Source organism: Mustela erminea, chromosome 11 (genome assembly GCF_009829155.1).
Source record: "Mustela erminea isolate mMusErm1 chromosome 11, mMusErm1.Pri, whole genome shotgun sequence".
Taxonomy (NCBI): domain Eukaryota; kingdom Metazoa; phylum Chordata; class Mammalia; order Carnivora; family Mustelidae; genus Mustela; species Mustela erminea.
In genome coordinates, this window is record NC_045624.1 from 28,996,175 (window position 1) to 29,016,377 (window position 20,203).

A 20,203-nucleotide genomic window follows, 5' to 3' on the forward strand; every position below is an offset into this window, starting at 1 on the left:
CAACTCGCTGCCATTACTAAACTGACTGACTGGGGCACATGGCTGGCTCTCGGTCTTGGAACTAGGAACTGCATGTTCCTAGTGTTTCAAGTAACTAGCCCATATTTATTTTACTGATCGCCAGCGAGAAAAGGGCCCTAAAACCTTAAAGAGGAGTGAATTCTGTAATGGAGACAGTGTAGTGTACTGGGTAATAGTCAAACTTGCATGAGTACATGTCTCTACCTCATTGTTGATTGCGTGAGGAACGGGAGGGGTCCGCCTCCTCACCACGGTGAGTTACGGATGCTAGCACGGGTTCGTGGTGCCTGTGCGCACTCAAGAAATGGAACTGCTTGTCTGGCTGTTGGGATTAAATCTGTCTCTTGAAAGCTGGTCGATTTCAGCCAAGGAGAAAAGCTAGGCCAGCCTTCAGCTTCTCAGCCCCATCCTACCAAATGCTATGGTCTTCATGTGTGTGTCCTCCCCAGCACCCCTGTGTTGAAACCCAGTCTCCAGTGCCATGGTGTTTGGAGGTGGGGCCTTTGGGAGGCAATTAGGTCTGAAGGGTAGATCCCTCACTGAGGGTAGAGCTCTTATCCAAGAAACCCCAGAGAGCTTCCTGACCCCTTCAGCCACGTGAGGACACTGCGAGAAAGCACAGGAACCAAGAAGCAGGCCTTACCCAGACACCAAATGACTGAGCACCTTGATTTGGGACTTCACAGCTTCTAAAAACTGTGAGGACTGAATTTCTGTTGTTTATAAGCGCCCCCCCAGTCTGTGGTGTTTTGTTCCAGCAACCCGAATGGACGAGGACACCAAGCCCAACACGGAGCCATTGAATGCCTTGGACAGGAAGGCGGCGACGAGGGTGCAGCCCCTCCGGATTCTCCGGGCCCCAAGCCTCTGACTGTGTACACCTGCCCTTCCACTCAGTGGGCACGGACACTGGACTCCTTTTCATATGCAGAATTCGGGTTTTGGGGGTTCTCCAGGCAGCTGGTAGTTCGAATAAGTACGTGATAGAGTTGCACTAGCTGTCCCCGCTGTAGGGGAAGGGGTGTGGGCAAGACCTTCTTGAATGGATTTTTTGAAATGTTTTTTGCTTTCTGAGACCTACGCTTCACTTCTAACAGTAGATTCATTATTTGAACTTTATACATTTGACTTTCAAACCGGTTTTCGGCCATGCCTTGTGCCTTCTGGTGCTGCTCTGCCTGGATCTGGCCTGCTCAGGTGGACAAGCCCGATTCACCAGAGCCAGCGAATTCCCTGCCTAGCCTTAGCCGCACTGTCTGCAGCAGAAGGTCCGACGGGATTGCTCTGTTTCCTGTAGGTAGAGCCCTCACAGCTGAGGGGAGGAAATGCCCGCTTCCGGAAGTCAGGTTTTAGCTAAGAGCCCAGCCTGAGCCGCAGAGGTTCTCTCATCCTAAAACTTCATGTGAATTTTTCAGTTTATCATTCACAGATGTTCATTTTAACACCGAACTCTTTTCAAATATTTTGTTTCAGCTTCCAAAAATGTTTAGCTTCTGCATACCCACGAGGACTGCGGGCCTGCGTAGGGAAGTGCAGTGGGCTTTATTTGACCAGCACAGAAAGGAGCCTCGAGGATAATGTCTTGCTAGTCCCAGCTCTGAGCAGAGCGGAGATCCCGAGGGAAACGATGCTGACCGCTATGGTTAGGGGTAGGGTTGGTGGTCAAGGTGGTGGTGCCCGAGTGTCGCGGTTCTGCGGGGACGCCCCCGCGTGGCAGAAGTGGGAGAGGCCGCTGGGGAGCAACTCCTTGGGTGTGACGTCAAGCTGTGGGCCCCGGGGAGGGCAGCCCACCTGACGTGGCTTTCCGTTGGCCCTGAGGGAGAGGACCATAGGTTTAACTTCAGTAAAAAGAAGCTTGTACTTCTATAGAAATCTGAAACGTTTGTCCCAGGAGTGAACTGTTGACACCTTACACGGGCATGTTAAACTTATGTCAGGGAAATAGGCCGTTTGGGGGAGGTTCCCTCTAGTAGTTCTATAGCACTGGGTGTGTCGGACATGAACACAATTGCAGTTGTGACCATTGCAAATTGGAGATTGTAGTTCTCTGTCGACGAAGTTCTGTTTCTCAAGAAATGATGAAGTGGGTATCCCGGGAAAGAAAAAGTGTTCAAGCCAGCAAAAGGAGAGAACTTCTCCTACTGAATGGTGAAATTTATTTTTCAGCTTGTAAAAATACTCTGCCCCTACCCATTAAATAGGGGGCATGTTGAAGAGACGTTACCACATTCACTTTTTCAGTTTTTCCACCTTGCAGGCTTGCCTCGTAGAAGCCCATTCGGAATACATGTTGGTTGTGTGCCCGGGAGCTTGAGTTGAAGCAACCTCTGTGGATAAAACATTAAACTTACACAATATTATGTGTCCGTTATATCTCGGTAGAGCTGGAGGGAAAATAAAAAATGACACAACTTACCCAAAAACCTACTAAAAAAAAAAAAAAGGAAAAGAAAAGAAAAATGGGGATTATGTACTAGAAACAAAGGTGATTACTGACTTACATTTTGTATATTTACCCCCTTCTTTAGTTAATGAAGAGTTCAAGGTGTATTTAAATGAGCAGTTAAGTTTGGTGACATTTCTCTTTTGTCCAAGAATAACTGGGGGTACAAGAGGCCACCCTTCCTTCGTAACTATACATGACCGAGTGGATATGGGCATGGCTATGAGGGTTTGACTGTTACTAGCATGCAAAGGAGAAGGCTCCTTGGCTTTCCATAGAAGCATGGAGGTGAGCCTACCAGAGGGTTCAGAACGGCGAGGGGGCAGAGGGAACCGGGCAGCTCTATGCCCCGCAACTCGTTCTGCTTTTCCAGTCTTGCACATCCATTAGAGGCTTTCACTTACTCTGCAAATTAAAAAGTCACATACAAAAACTGCAGTTTGTGTTGACGTAGTCCACATTTATTACTTTCCTTTACAATCAGTGGGAGAGGCTGCTTTTTCGAACCTGATTTTGTTCCGAGTGGGTTTTTTTAATCATGCAAATCACCTCTAGCGGTTTTGTTTCGGATATGAATGTAAATCATTACCAATGGTAAGTTTCATCCATGTATTAAAAATGACACTTTATGTAACAATTGGCTGTAAGCACAACAATAAAAAGGATGTAAGTATTTATTTAATGTCGTACTAAATTAGTTTGATCTTTACCCCTAGTCATTTCCTTTTGGAAATGATTGTTAAGCTCCTACAAAATCCAACTGTTAACCACACTGGGATCTAAAATAGCAGGAAATTTAAATCACTCTGAGCTTAGAAATCAAGAGTCAGTGTCTTTTAATTCTATTTCATGGTGAATTCTAAGCTCTCAATTCTTCCGTCACTTCACTACTGTTCTTCAACCAAGTTGATACAGCCAAACCCTGAAGGAACATCCCATAATTTTCATTATATTTACAAATGCCCCAAACTCTTTAAATGGTGTACTGTAAACTTAGTGTGTGACAATCTTGATGCTGCGTGAGGCACAATATTACAGAGTGGCAAAGGGCCCAGACTCTGAGGAATACATAGAAGTTACTGGAAACAATGCCTGGTATAAAGTAAGCACCATCTAAGTGTCTGCTATTATTTTCTATTTTAAAGGAAATAAGTCCCTGGTGTCCCCCTCTCCCATGTCCCCCTTTCATGCTGTGCCACATGCATTTGTCCTTCTCAGGTTACCCCATCACCCTACTCCAAGAAATGTTATGACTTATCACATCTGGTCTATTGTGAGACTGAAATTGGAAAAAAAAAAAATCAAGGCTTTCAAGCCAACTTTCTTCAGAAGAGCTTGTCCTGAGGAGTATTCATGGTTCCTGGAAATGGGATTTGATTTTTTTCTTCTGCAAGTCAGCTAAGTGGATTACAGTGCTCTGGGTCACAGACTGACTCCAAACAGGTGGATCTCTGCAGTCTTTGGTGGTCTTTGGGATGTGATGTGACAAGTATCATCCAATTGCCTATCAATCAATATTTTGATGGAAAGCTTTTCTGATTCCTCATTTTAAACCCAAACCTACCGGGGCACCTGGGTGGCTCAGTGGGTTAAACCTTCTGCCTTCGGCTCAGGTCATGATCCCAGGGTCCTGGGATTGAGCCCCATATCAGGCTCTCTGCTCAGCGGGGAGCCTGCCCCCCTACCTGCCCCCACCTGCCTCTCTGCCTACTTGTGATATCTGTCTGTCAAATAAATTAATAAAATCTTTTAAAAAAAATCCTTAAAAACAAAAACCCAAACCTAACAGTCCTGATGGTACTTCAGAAAGTTAAAGTGTGTGGCTTTTTGTTGTTTTTTTTAAAGGATTTATTTATTTGATAGACAGAGATCACAAGCAGGCAGAGAGAGAGGAGGAAGCAGGCTCCCTGCTGAACAGAGAGCCCGATGCGGGGCTCCATCCCAGGACCCTGAGATCATGACCCGAGCCGAAGCCAGAGGCTTTAACCCACTGAGCCACCTGGCCGCCCCTAAAGTGTGTCTGTAAAATACCGATGGGATATGTCACATGATTATAAAGCTGCAAATATACACATGGTCATAGCATCTAACTTGTATAAAATCCTATTGTTATTCTAAATACAACTATCAGAGTTTCTTTCAGAACAAAAACAATGATCATCCAGATTGGGAATAAGGAAATAATGCAATTGTTTATAGTCAAACAAATTAAAGTGTTTTTAATGTTTTGTAAAATACTACTAGCAGGGAAATGTTTCAATCAGCAAACTTATTTATCCAGAGGTTACAGATAATGCCATTTGACAGGTTTTTCTCAGTAGCATTTTCACGCAATCATCATTGCCTCTTACCACTGCCTCTAATTAGGCAGCCCCCAATTTACAAAATAGTTGAACTCCTAAGTGTGAAATTCATACACGAGATCCACCTCCCCTCCCCTTTTAAGGTCATCAAGGGCATTTAAAGAAATGAAGATACTTTGTATCCTATACATGTATCCACAGCTTGCTTTGTGCCACTCTAAGCCTGACCCACGTGCTGCCAGAAAGCTGCTTTCGAAACACATCACTAGAGCTGAGGACATCTAATGTCTTCGCTGCCCAGCACCCGGGTACTTTAATGGTAACATCAACCCTGGTTTTCCTCTGTGGATTCACCACTTCCCTATTCTCAAGCTATGTGGGTTTAGTTAGAAGTGGCCTCACTGCCAGGTGCCAGCCTGGGTCTCCATTACCTTAAGATGATCAGTGAATTTATCCCCGAACCCCAGCTTCCAATGGCCATTCTGATTGGTTCAGGGATGGACATATTAACCAACTGGAGCCAATGGGACACAGAATGACCTTTGCTGGGCATTCTGTGAAGAAGGAAAAAACAAAGTTTTCCATCTCTCCTATGGGAGCAACCAAAAAAGAACCTCTCTCTTTCCTTGGAATGAGTGGTAGGAGAAGGCGAGGTCTGGGGGGCATGTGGCAGCCATGTTGCTAAGAAAAGAGGAGAGCCTGGGGCCACTGGGGGTGGGAAGCGTCCACCCCACCGTGTGGGGCCTGAAGTAGAAGACAACACTGCAGAAGCCAGGCTGTTTCAGCTAGAGCTGGAAAGACCTGAACCATGGGGAGTACAGCATTGAGATTTTTGATCAAGCTTCACAGGAACCAGGCACAACTCTGGACTTTCAGTTACGGAGTCAGTGTATTTCCTTCAATGTTTGTCAGTCTGAGTTGCATTTTCTGTGACTTGCCACATGAAGAGACCTAAGTAACACAGGCAAAATCATCCAGAATGGATAGGAACACTTGGGCTCCACAACTTGTATCCCCCAGAGCTCCATGGTGCTACCTCAACCATGATGGGGAGTGGGAGGAAAATGAGCCAAGCCCAGGCTGTCGGTCAGTAAAACGGGGGAGACATCCAAGGATGGCTTCCGTGTTGAAGCCAGGGAGGAGAAGTAAAAGAAAAAAAGTGAGAGACACAGCTTGGGTCTTAGGAGTTCCTGCTCAGGCATCCCAGAGAGGAGAGTCTGAGTTGGCATCACTGTCTTCTTCAGCAACAGCTCAACAGTAATTGGGTATTTGGGAATTAGCATCTGTCTGGTTCTTCCAATTGGTTGGTAAGGTAATTACAAAAAAGATGTCTAGTTAATAGAAGAAATCGGTTGTTAATGGGAACTATTCTTTATCTTAAAAAAAGAGAGAGAGATTGCTTATTTTCAATGCAGACAAAATAGATTTGCTGTGCCAAAAAAATAAAATAAAATAAAAGACATGAGAATAAGTGTCTCTCAGTGGACGCTAGATTGGTAAACCACTCTTTTAAATAAGTACTATAATTATTCAATTATCATTTCTGAATTTCTCATTTATAAATAATTTTTTTTTTGTTAGACTTTAAGGGCCACAATTAAATGGTTTGCCTTGAATTTAATATTACGCATGCCTGAGATGTTTTCCATGGGTTTTCTCTTTTTTCACTAATAATTGCTCTGCCTTGGTAAATAAAATGAAAAGGCAAAAGAATGAGACCTGTGGACAAGGAAACATTTCTTTATAATAAGAAAAAGAATATTCTTTCTTTGTCCTTTCTGAATTTAGAAATTTTTCCCTATATAATACTGAAATGTTTAACAATTCATAAAAAACATAAGCATCTACATTTAAACACAACCTTAAATATAGCCCTGTAATATCTACCAGGAACCTTGTAAAATATGATGAATATACATGCGTGGATCCTAAACTTAGAGAGACCATTCAACATTCACGTGGAAATGCAGCATTACATACAATATAATAAATATCCAGGATATCAAATCCACAAATTGATCATTATTTTGATTTAGATTCTCTTACCAGTTAACACTTTTACTGCATAATTTATTATAATAACCTTACAAGTTAAACATAACTAATTAAAAGCAGAACTTAACTAATCTGCTGAAATAACACAATTCTCAGTATTTTGCAGCATATTTTAACCTATAACATCTAAAATTGTCATTTTGACAGGAAAAACACATCCATATAACTAACTACTCAATTAACTTCTTTTCAACGTTTAAAAAAGGTATGGAAAGAAACAGAAGCTAATCTTATTTCTGAGATAATTTTATTGCCCTTGCTCTTGGGCTTTGGCAATAAGTGTCTTAAGTTTCAATATATATCATATAACTTAAATACTGTATTTACAAAATATATAACTTTTTTTTAGCAAAATACTATACAAAATACTGTTTTTACACATTTAAAGGGTGCTTCCCCTTACAATGTATGAGAGCCCTTTATGTTTTTACCTTTAATTTTCCCACCTGCTCTTAAGATCCCTCTCTTCCCCATTATTTCTGAGCTGGGGTTTTAAGAGTAGCAACAGGTCTATCATTAAAGAACAAAACCAACAGCACCATATGTTAACTAACTTGAATTTAAATTTTTAAAAAAATGAAGCCAAGGATAGAAAAAGTGCTGTATATCTGACTGAAATTTTTCTAGATAAATTCTCCTAGTTAAAAGGCACTTAAAATCCAAACCATACATTTTACTTTTTACGTTTAGATTCTTCCCTTTTGTCACTAAACATCTCTAGCAAACACTTTCTAGGCACACAGTATCACTAAGGGAAATTCGTTTTAATTGCCCTCCTTTTGAAATGCATGAAAGGGAAACTAAGCACCCAGTACTTCTGTTAACTTTCCAGCATCTGTTTCTAGGCGCAAACTGTATGATTTCTTCATCTAAAATGGTGAGAGGATAAAGGAGATCCTGTTTACTGTTCCTTAATGCCTCATATTCCCCCACTACTGCTGAGTTCCACAGCTGAGTTCCACAATCCAGGATCTTATCCTGAATATGGACCAGGTCTTCCCGCGTGAAGGCTCCTTCCTGTTCTTTCCTGTTCAGGAGTCAGATTATCTTCCTGGTGTGTCAATATATATTTCTAAACCAGCAAAAAATGAACCTAATCCTTGTCAACTCTGCTCCTTCCTCCCCCCAAATCCACACGCTCTGTGTGTGATCGGCTATCCGTTGGGTAAAGGGAGCTCAGCGCCAAGCGCCAGGGTCTGGGACTTAGAGGAGGCAGGGGTCAGCTTCACCAGGCCTGCACGGTGAGAGGCTGGCTGGAGGGGCTACTTGCAAGTGTGGACGTCAGTCATGCTTTCACACCTCCTGCAGCGGACGTAGCAGCACCAAATAAACTTGCACTCGCACCTCTCCACGTGCCTGACCACGTGGGTGTTGTAGCCTCGGCCGCAGCAAAGGAGGTTGCAGCCGTCCGCGCCCTCCGACGTGCGGTTGCATTCTCTGCCTTGGGTCCCGGGGATCCCTAGTTTCTTATCCTCGACACAGTAATTGGGAGACTTATTAACGTAGAGGAGATCATCCTTGCGAATGGGTATTTTCCTCTGATCTTTGTCTCTTCTGCGCATTTTCCTCTTTATTTTGTCCGAGATTTGGACACTGTTTTCGTACTTATCCTTCAACAAGTGGCCAATCTTTTCGAAAGAAGACATAGTTTTCCAGCACGTTTTCACAGCGCAGGAGCCGGAAACTCCGTGACATCGGCAATCCACGGACATCAACTTGGCGACAGCCTGAAACCAACCGTAATGGTATTAAATAGCATTCGTGAAGGGTTCCCCCGCCACCCCGCCCCCGGCCCCCGCACCCGAAGCTCGACTTGACCTCATCCCCTCCCTTTCTGGGTCTGCTTAGTCCTGCCTAAAGGTGATCGCTTTGAATGCGAAGGCTCATTACAGTTGCTTCAGGGGTCAGGTGTTCTGTTCTTCTCTTGACCCTGCCAAGCAAACACTCCCAAGTCTTGAAGTGGTGGTCCGGGCTGCTACTGTTACGGGGGGCGATCTGAGACAATAGAGGGAAACCACTTCTATTTCCATATCTTTGTAGAATTCTGGGTGGGAGATGATGCCCACGCATACTTCCCTGTTCGACACCAATCACCTTGCAACTAAGAGTGCGCGGTTCGTGGACCTGCAGCACCGACATTCGTGGGAAATGCAGACTCCCAGGCCCCACTGCAGACCCACAGCACCAGAATCTGCATTTTAATAAGATTCTCCGGTGACTCCTACACGCATTAAGGTTGGAGAAGCACTGAGAGGGCAGGTGTCGTGGGCGCGCACGTGCACAGAAGCATCAGGGGAATTTAACTAATGACCGGGGCTCTAATCTCTGAGATTCTGACTTAACCCGCGGAGGTGCCGTCTGGGCAGCGGCACTTCCATAAAACTGCTCAGATGATCCTAACGGGCATCTAAGCATGAGATCTACGGAACTGAGAGCTCCCCGGTTCGATTACTGTAAAAGTCCTTACGTTCACGTGGGCGTGGGGGGTGGGAACCGCGTTATCCTCTGGTCACAGACCACATGAGAAACCCTGACTAATCAACTTAAGTTGGTCATAAGGAGAAGGGGCTGGACAATGTGGTTGCTCCCAGCACATTCCTCCCCTCTTCTGGAAAATTAACTCAAAACATATGTCCTATTCCTGATGGATCGGTAGCACCATCCCCTCGTAGCAGAGGGGTAATATATGTATGTAACTTTTCAATTCAAAGTGCAGAGTTTGGTTTATTCAGACTAAGGAATTCAATGAAATTACATATATCCATAAGAGCCCACTGCCTGGCCCACATTAGAATCTAAATAAATATCCCCTCTCCGGAAGAAGAAGGTAGTACAGGAAGAGTTGAGAGAAAAATGTGAAAAGGGGCTAACAGGGCAAAGGCAATGTAGAGATTTCAAGAACTTTAGGGTTCTGCTGTCTTACACCACTGGGCTAGTCAGCACAGCTTCCTTCAGTCCCCAGAGGATGGCAGAGCAGATTAATAAATCGCCAGGGCTAGCTCTCGTGTTGACGGTCTGTCAACATGCTGGGTAAAATGAAAAAGTGATCTGTCTGTTCCATAACGTGGAAATTATGTGTGTAATCACACCAAAGAAAGGAAAAACTTCACGGCTTAAATTCCACTTACACTTCTTATCAAAACTATAAAATGACAAGGGTTTATGCTTGGCTATTTTATGCTAAACCCGACACTGACATGTTTGTGGAATGTTATGTTTCCTAACAAATTAGAGTTTCTGAACTATCTAATGAGACAGAATATTTCGGACAATTTATCATAGTTGCAACCTTGAGTGAGAGCATATGGTATTGATTTGTGTAATATTTGATACTTCTTATTAGTGTTTAAAATAATAAACAGAATAATATTTAAACCCTGTCCTTTACAGAAGAGAGCACATATGCTTTTTGTGAATTCACAAAACGGAGAAGCAAGTAGCTATGTCTATTTCTTATTAACGCAGGGCAAAAGATACCTCTCAATGATAATGAGAGCAATTTATAAAGTATGGCACACACAAAAAATAAAGTATGGCGCAAACGCTTATTTGCTTAAATTTATGGCATTCGATAGCCACAAAGACTTCAATTTTTTCAAATGGCTCCAGGCAAATAAATGTTCAAATGAACGCAATCTGTGTTCAGATTTTAAAGGCTTGAAGGCTATGAGAATAAGAGAGCTCAGTTAATGCTAGGTAATAACAAAACAAATTGTCCAAAGGAAGCCAAAAATCGAAGAATGTCTGTTTATGTATTTAAACCTGATCAGCATTCCTTCCAGTCATCACTTGGTGATTTAAAGCCGGCTCTTGCTCAGAATCTTACTGAGGGGCGGACTTTTTCTTTCATTAACCAGTTCAGACATCACGTATGGTGTTGCCAATTTGCAAAGCACGGAAGACAGAGTAGATGCTCACCAAATACTCATGGAATGGTTAGTCCAGCTCACTGGAACAAGTTTTAACTCATTCTCTGTTGGTCATATGAATTGGAAGGAAGAATTGAAAACCACCTTTAGCAAAAGAGTCACTGCCAGGAGAATCAATGGTATGGGGAGACCTTGATCCTGCTGGGTTCTCCTGCCATTCCTCAGTCCACAACTGTGTCAATCCCCAGAGTGACATATTACTTGGTTTGAAAGATAAAAAGAGAGACTGATTTTCAGATCTAATGGTACACCACCTGCTGAATGTGTATCAGAATTTTGGGAAGATTTTCCTGCCAGAGGAAAACTAGGATCTTTTAAATACCTGGAGTTGGTTGTAACTTTTCAGGGATGATATTTTGAAGTTTTATTCTATTACCTTTCAGTTCCATTATCTTTTTGTCCTTAACAGTAAGTATAAAAATGGCATTTTCATCATCTACATATCTTACATTTTATCATATATATTTTATATTACATATAGTTTACCATATATATTATATATATATATGGGACAGAAAGCCAAATAAACTTCAAGGAGAGGAATTCCAATAACTTGACATGCAATTTAAATGATTATAGACCCAAAACACTCTAAGGAAGAAACTTGGACAAATAGGGATTAAAATAAAGCAATGTAATTACCACTAGGAGAATTTGATGAAATGCAGAGTTCTAGGGCAGATCTCACACACACACACACACACACACACACACACACACACACACACACACTGTAGAATTTGGCTGTTTCTCAGAGCACCTCTTCATAAATTGTTTTACTTGATTTAGTTTTGTGGGAAGAAATGCCTTGCACACAGTAGGTCATTAGTGAATATGTACTTACATATTATTCCAGTTTTACCAACAATAAACAGCATGGTTAAGACACTTGCCTTTTACATTAAAATGTACAGGTGGGGGCGCCTGGGTGGCTCAGTGGGTTAAAGACTCTGCCTTCGGCTCAGGTCATGATCCCAGGGTCCTGGGATCGAGCCCCACATCGGGCTCTCTGCTCTGCAGGGAGCCTGCTTCCTCCTCTCTCTCTGTTTCTCTCTGCCTGCCTCTCTGCCTACTTGTGATCTCTGTCTGTCAAATAAATAAATAAAATCTTAAAAAAAAAGATAAAATGTACAGGTGGCGATATATGATCTAAAGTCTTTGTATCCAACAGGAGAATTTTAGTAGAACAGAGAAAAGTGAAAGTGGAAAATGGAGTATGTTTAAGGAACTTGCACGAACACTCCACAAAAAGGTATATTCTGAGCTTTTTAGCTAGGATTCTTAATTAATGTCAAATAGCCCTTCTGGGCTGTAGTGATAGCAGTCCTTTCCTGCTAACAAGAAAAGTAAAAGGCTAGCAACCATCTGAGTAGCATGTGGTTATGAGAAAATTCTTTTCTCTACTCTAGTTGAGTTGTTAGGGTTTATAACGATATTAACAGAGGAATGTTTTGTGAACTATTGCAAACAGATGTGCACATTTTGGTGGAATATTTTTAAACTATGGGAGAGCAATTAGCAGGGTAGCATTTAATTTACTGGGCTCTTTGCGTTAAGTTTTGGTTTGATAAACTTCTAATGAACTGAAATAGGAAAGATGTATCATTAATATTAATGTAAAAATAGAAACTGCTTGAAAAATGGGCTGCGGAACTGCTGGCCCCACCATTTTAACTCCGAGGTAACCCAGCAGGCAATGATTGTTTTATCCAAACTTTACAGAAATGACCCCAAAAAACTGCTGCAGAACATTTTGTTATAAGCAGTTCATTTTGTCAACTATCAGATGATCTGGTTAAGTTTTTAGGAAAACGGTGACATAAGGTTGGATGGTTATATGTAGAATTCCTATTCCTCTGACCCATGTTGTCTCTTTCAGTCCAAAAATATATTTGAACCTGCTGAAAGGCAAAACACTTATGTGTTGTTCAAGTGCTTATAAATATTCTTGAAACAGGTCAATGAACATTTGGGGTTGGGCCCCTCCCACTTTTTGGAGTTACTCATCATAAAACAAATTATGGGGTAGGGAAACTTAAAAGTTTATGAGGTGGACAGGGGAAGAATGGGAATATTTTCAGCACACCAAAAGAAATACCCATAAATATTCCAAGTCACATTATTCCCAGAAGTTCTGCCCCTGGAAGACATCACATCATTCTGTTAGCCAATCACCAGTCAGCAACATTATTCTTGGAGTCATAACTTTAGGAATGGTGTCAGAAACCAAGTGGGAATCAGAGTACTTAAGGTCAGCGGTTAGAAAATCATCTATCCTGCTCACAGCACTACTAAGCGCCAGTACCCACATTTCTCTGAACGCTTTCCTACATTTTGAGTTTGGGATTTTGAGACCAAGAAAATCAACTCAATTGAATGCAGACCTTGAACTTTACCCAGAAGAATATGCCTATTAGATTAAAATCTTAATTGCCAATCTTAAAAATGGAGTTGGTTGTTCTTCCTTGTTAGATAATAGCCTGCAAACTTGGTTGGTTTTTGTTGTTGCTGTGGTGCTGGTGCTGGTGGTGGTGGCGGGTTTTTTTTTTTTTTGGGCCACCAGTGGAAAGAAAAATACAAAAATGTTTGAGTTGTAATACTTCCTGAAAAAAGACCAACAAAAACAGCAGTCCAGGTAATATTTTGTAATATTTTAAGATTCCATCTAGACCAATGGGGAACAAAAAGATTCAGTAGGGAGAACCCTGAAATTGACAAAAACTGAATGTATATGTTTAGGCTGAATTGTTTTCTGCATAATTAAAATGGCAGAAATCCCGGTAATGTGAGAAGATTGTTTTTTGCCAACAAACACAGTGGATTAAAATTGATGCTAAACGGTTGTATGTTTTTAATAAACTCAGAATATAAATAATAGTTTAAGATCAAATAGTTACAGAGGCAAATACTGCTACCTAATTTGAAACAACACATGAGACAGAATAAAACTAAATAGCTGCCTAATGATACTAATAAAAACACAGAATATTTCCGACCTTCTCACAAGTATGGGGATAATCTTTATTCAAGGGAATTAATTATGACATCAATTTCCAAGTTTTGTTTTCTAGTTAAATTTTTAAAAAGCTCTACCAAATTGTTTAAAGAACGGCTAAAGAAGATTTAAGATCTAAATCGATAATCAATATTCATTTTTTGTTTTTAAAATATATTAATTTGACTTATTTTAGTATTTTTCTCATTTTAATTCTAAAGTTTTAAAGAACATACATTAAAAAATGTAAACATATATTTAACCCTCTTTTATAGTCATATGTTAGAAATAATTTTAAAAATCCTTTATTGGAGAATATTTAAATTGAAGCAGACCCCATTCATCAAATTTTTTTTCATGCAAAACCTTAAGGAGAAGAGATACGTGCATAACTACATGTTAAACAAGAGTTACTCTAGTGTGATCAGCTAACTTTTAAAGCTTCTAAATAAAAATATGAAAAACCTACCTAGATATTTACTGACTTTCCTACTTTCTATTTTGCTATTTTATATCAATATTCAAATCGAATTGAAAATTCAGATTTGAATTTGAAGTGTTATGGTGATAATAACATTTATGGAGTTTTCTGTTTTTGTATTATAAACCAGAGTGGTTAAGCAAAGAAAGCTGGTTGAAACTTGCACCTATTCTAAGTGGGTTCCATTTATTCCAAAAATGTAAAACAAATGCAACATGTATTTTAAATATTCCTGACAGACACGGCAACTTGTTTTAATTTATTTCAGGAGATTGTGGAGGATTGCAATGACTACTTTGGGACTTTTACAGGTTATTGGATATTACAATAATGTAGGACATGTGCTGATATTCCTTGTCTTGAAAAGATTATTACAACATAGAAAATGTATATTCATAAGAAAGTTTGGACTGTTTTAGGAAAATCGCTATGAATTGCCAAGTAATTCAGCTATGTTGTAGAGCTCAAACTTTATGGTGTCAATAGTCATTTAAATAAATATGTAAAAGGTAAATTAAGTTACAAATTGATTCCATTTTGAGAAAACTTAATATGAAAAATCAGAATTCATAAAAAAGTTTAATTAGATGGTGGTTCTTCAAATTTGCCTACCCTTCAGTCTTACATATATTTAAGTATTCATACATATAATATATCTTAGATTCTTATCTGCAGTTATCATTTTTACAATGTATCTATATCACTTTATAATAAAATAACAAATTATCTTTTTAAAAACTTTGTTTTACCAAAATGTTAGTTAAGAGTTATATATTCCCGGATGTATTCAAGAATGCTTGCTAGAGAATGTAAGGACATATCAATAACATGTTTGGGAGTCATTGCTCACTAAAAATAGATTTAAAAAATCAAAATGCAAATTTGAGGTGGAATTTGATTCAGTCCCATTAGAAAGGCAGATTCTATAGACGTTAGTCTGGCTCTCTCACAAATGGAACAAAATGACCCCAAAGGCACGTCTACGCCTATTATTTTATAATTAGTGTTCTGGGTGTACAAATTACAAAATCACCAATACATTCTATAATCAGATTCAACTCCTATCAGATGGAGAACTGAAACTAAATCAATGTAGAAGTTATCCATATATAATAAACACACATACATATTATACATATATATGACATATGTATTTCTCAGACTACAACTGTATGTTTTTCAAGTCATTTGGACAGATGCATTCAGAAGTGTAATACTAGTGTTATTTACTTAAAGGCACTAGATTTCATTCCATTTTCTGATACGTACCTGCCTTCCAGCTTCGTTGTTATGCAGGTTCATTGCTAAAAGTACTTTGCTTTCTTTTCCTGTAGTGTTTCTGATGGGGAAATCTAGGAACTTTCTGCTGAACCACATGCCATACTGGACATCATCGGAGCAGCCCCCCCAGTGCCAGCCTTCGCTTGCTGAACCGCCGTTCTGTAAGGTGGTGTCACAGGAGCACTCGGTCATGTTGCCTGCACTGCAAGACCTGGTCACAGAATGCACCAGGCCTGCTGCCATCACAGCATAAATAAATGCTGTTTCCTTGGTGCCTAGAACAAAACATAAATTGCTGAATGAAAGAGCCAAACCTCTGTCTGTTTATGTTCACAACAAAGCTTCCTGTTCATCCTCTTAGCAGGGAAGCTGTTTTTCAATTGCTTTCAATGGATACTTTTAATGAGGACATATTTAGGAGGGACGATTTCATAGTGTTTCAATCTTTCAAAAAAGCAACATTAATTTTCAGTATTTCACTTGGGGGGGTTATATATTGTGTATCATAAATTGTCTTCACACCTTAGAATCATCTGTTTATTTTTAAAATTAAAAAATATGCCAACAGCTAGCTCTGTGCTTAATAGACAATAAAAGTTCAATAAATATGTGTCGAATTTAAAATTCTCTACATGGATACCGCAAATGGTAATACAATGCCCAAAAGAGTCCAGATTACTTTTTAAAAATTTATCATTTTGAATGTGTTCTCATGAAACACACGCTGAAAAATTTGGTGTGAGTTTTGTTTGTATGTTGTACGCTGGTATGCAAATTAGGATTAAGCAAAGGCCAAAGCAATCAGTAGATGTTACAGTTTACTTTCATATCAAAGACCGTTTTTTTTTAAAGGAAGATATTATAAATAACAATCACAAATATTAATATTAAACAGTTAAATATCTTATATATTACTAGCTCATCCTTTTACAGGCTGAAAGACAATGAAAGGATTGAAATGTCACCAGAAAAATAAAAAAGAATTATTATAGACAATCACTGAATACATATTTAGCACACCTACAATAAAGAGAGCTAAACTCTTTGCAAATTAAAGTCCCATCAAAACATTAGCAAAATGGACTAGAAGAGGCTCAGCAGGTGACCTTTTTTCTTTTGAGATGTTAAGATTAGAGTAGAGTTGCATGCCCGTTGTCCAATAAACCTTTTCAACAGCTGATGTTCTGCATTTCAGCAACTGAAACTTTTTTCTTCTTTTTCTCCTCCTCCTCCCCCTCCTGTTCTCCCTCCTTTTCCTTCTCCTCTTCCTCCTCCTTATCTCTCTTCCTTCTTCCTCCTCCTTTTTTCCCCCCTTCTTCCTTCTTCACTTCTTTTTTCTGCCGCGGGGGTCAGGGCTCCTTCGGAAGGGCGTGCCGCCCAAAACGCAGCGGGGCAAGCGCAATGCTTTGGCGGCGATGTGTGCAGGGGACGCGTGGAGAAGGGTCCAAGGAGGAGGGAGAACGGAAACGAATGCGAAAAACAACAACGAATCTTTCGGCTCCCAGGTTCTAGAACTCTCTGAATCTGCTGAGATTCCTAGAACAATCCTGGTTCCCTGTGCCTTTATCCCTACCGAGTAACCAGGCACGTGGAAGCGGAACTTTTACTGCAGCTTCCCGCGCCGCGGGTGTGCAACGAGGAGGGAAGATAGAGAAGGGAAAGAGAACAGAGGGGGAGAGCCAAAGTAGTCGTGCTCGGGAGAGCCGCACGTTGAGTTGCCCAGGACACTCCCTTTAGAAACCAGCATTATTCTGTCCACCCCGCGCTCCGAGGTGCCAACAAACGCGAGGCTTCGCTGCAATTAGCCCCTTGTCCAGGGCTCGGTGCGCAGCGGCGCTGCTTAAATCAAAGCAGATGCGGCGGCAGCATTCCCCGCTGCCGACATCATGTTTCTCCAGCTGGTCACCCACGTAGGGGGGCGCTACGGGGTCCGAGGGGTCGGCCGGGTGGAGTGTCAGTTTTTCTGTAACTCCCGCCCGGCGCCGCGGGAAGGAGGAAGAGCTACAGCTCCTAGCGCCCGGCTCCGGACCCGGGGGGTCACCCCCCTCCAGGACCGCACCTGCACCCGGGCCTGGCTTCCGTCACCCCCAGTTCTCGTCCACGAAAGGACCTCTTTTGGGATTTAGAGAGCGACGGACCACGCAAGCGCTACTCTGTTTACTGTAACTTGGAGGAGTTGTCGCCCTCCATCCCGCGCCATCCCGGAGGGTCCCGGGACTTACCGCTGCTCAGCTCGTAGCCAAAAAGGGGGCTGGTGCCCGGCGGGGCGGCGGCGGTGACCAGGCAGTTCCACCTCTCGTGTCTGAACTGGCTCCTGCACTCCTGAATGCCCAGCCGCGCGCCCTCTCCGATGCTCGGCAGCAGGTACGGTTTCTTCTTGCACAGCTCCTTCTGGCGGCTGTTCAGCGGCAAGTTGGCGCAGCCCAGCTTCTCCGGAACCCCAAAGGAGGCGATGCCCAACCACCTGTAAGACACCGCCGTCCCTAGCGTGAGCCGCTCCCCAGCTCTCCTCTCCAATCCCAGATGTTTTTCCGAAAACTGGGTCATCCGCCCTAGGAACCCCCATCTTGCTCCCCCTCTTCAACTGAAAGTTCCCTGAAGCTGGGCCCCCCTTTTGCCACAACCCGCGTGCGCCCCTACTGCCCCCATACTCACATCCAATTTCCTTGGGCTCCGCAGGGGAACAGCGCGAGCAGGGCTGCCCACAGCGCGCACAGGCGCGACAGTCCCAGGAGCGCCGCTCTGTCCATGGCCCCCGCATGGAGTCCCCCAGCCTCAGCCACTCCTCTGCTCTCCCTCCCCAGAGGCCCGCCGAGCCAGAGGTCAGTTCCCCAGCACCGAGTTGTCCGTCGCCCTCTTTCCCCCTGCAGACAACATAAAAAGAAGGCCAGCGGTGGTAGGGGCTCTCCGCAGCCTTCCCCTGGCTCGCAGGGAGCAGTGAGAGGAGGTGGAGAAAGGAGCCTGGGGCCCTCCTCCTGCGACTAGCTGGAGGTGTGCAGGAGGTGCGGGAGCGTCCCTCGCCGGAGTAGGTGAGAAACTTGTGTTGATGTAGCTCTGTCTCCATCGCCCCCGGCCTCTCCTCCCATCTCCTCCCCCCGGCCGCGCCTGGAGCCTGATTGGCCCAGCCTCGGCCCCGCATCTCATCATCCCCGGACCTCAGGCTCCCATTGGCTGCGAGCGGGCTCCGCGGGGGGCGCCCGGGCCCGCGGCTCCCGGACGGCGCGTCCAGACCCGGGTGTGTTCTCGACCTTTCCTCCTGTCACGGTCTTCCGCGAGCGGGGCCCTGCGGGAGGGGTATGGATTCAACCAGAAGACGGCTAGGGCCGCTTCTGTCTTAGCAACCCTGGGGGAAGGCGTGGGTCGAATGGGAGATGTTTGCGTTCCACCCACCCTGCTCGCCTTCGGATTAATTACCCTCTGGGTGGAGTGGCTGGAAAATCTCACTGCCCCCGTTTCTTTCCTCTCCTTCACCTCGCTGGAGAGGAATCGTTTTGAGTCAGATACAAACAAGTTGACCTTCCCACACTCTGCTTGAGGTCTCCATGTGTCAGGAGACTTGAGACGGGGGAAATGCTGTCGAGCTTGGGGTTGTCGTCGTTTAAATAGTTATTTTTAGCGAAAGAGAAGGTTCTGGCCTAGTGTCTAATCTACCATATTTAAATTGTGTTACGGGATTTCGTTTTCCCGGTTTGTCTTATTTTCGGCAGTCTTCTTTGAGAGCACTGTCAGAAGATGGAGGGCAGAGAAGGAATGCGTGAGAGAGCTTCTCGGAGAGCTTTCGAAGAGATGAGGCTTGCGTCCTTATCCTTATCTCGAGTCCACATGATGGCTCACGTGGAGACCTTGGACAGGGCTACACACTGAAGGCACGTTTTAGAAACTGACTTACTAAATGCCTACGTGTGCCCAGTGCTGGGGGTGGGTGGAATTTATAAGGACCATATCCCTTCCCTTAAGTTCACAAGCCAGCCACAGAGACAAGTCTAAAACGAAAGAATTTGAGATTTCAGTGCAGGAGAGGATAGAATCCAGTGAGGTACTCTTTGGAGCCAAAGAGAGTTCAGAAGCCAGAGAATGTCTGGTGGCTGGCGGTTTAGGAAGGTTAGCTAACCAGTGTTTTTCAGGATAGAAGACCTCTGCCAGAACTGTGACGGCAAGTGTCACTTAGCTGTGGTATCCGGAAGCCTTGCTCTCCTTGTCGGTGACACAGAACTTTTCTGAGAGTGGTCACCTGCTCCCTACAGGACTTCTGAAATGGCAGTCAATTCTCAGTTTAGACATACCAGCTTAGTGGGTGCCATAATCCAAACTTATTCAAATAAAAGATTGTCTTTGCTTGCATTATCCTCAAATAAAGGATTTTATTGGCTGCACAGCTCCTATAGAAGTCCAGAGCAGGAAAAGCGCACTGAAATTCCCATCCTATCCCATTCATTCCTTTATCCAACAAACATTTGTTGAGTGAACACCATGTACCAGGTCCTAAAGCCACATTGTAATTTTTAGAGAGTCAAGTTGATGATAGGGTGTAGTTACTGATCCAGAAATATTTTGGCTAATGGCTAGTGGCCTCGCTCAAAATCAGAACTTTCATCCAAGCTCACTTTATTCTGTGAGTCTCTCCAGGGGGGGATCATGGAGCACTCTGTGCTGTATCCCCGCCATTGGGCCCAGTGCATGAAATCTTGGTTTTGA

At 43.0% G+C, this 20,203-nt stretch overlaps 1 protein-coding gene across 1 annotated transcript; it reads right to left on the reverse strand.

The window, feature by feature from the left end:
• Positions 1-7,735: 7,735 nt before the first annotated feature.
• Positions 7,736-18,381, reverse strand: WNT16 (Wnt family member 16). Its single transcript, XM_032305516.1, has 4 exons — positions 18,164-18,381; positions 17,731-17,972; positions 15,497-15,783; positions 7,736-8,549 (listed from the first exon to the last, which is right to left on the reverse strand). Exons 1-4 carry the CDS (start codon positions 18,256-18,258, stop codon positions 8,085-8,087), a joined length of 1,089 nt encoding a protein of 362 aa, XP_032161407.1. The 5' UTR covers positions 18,259-18,381; the 3' UTR covers positions 7,736-8,084.
• Between the last annotated feature and the right edge of the window lie 1,822 nt (positions 18,382-20,203).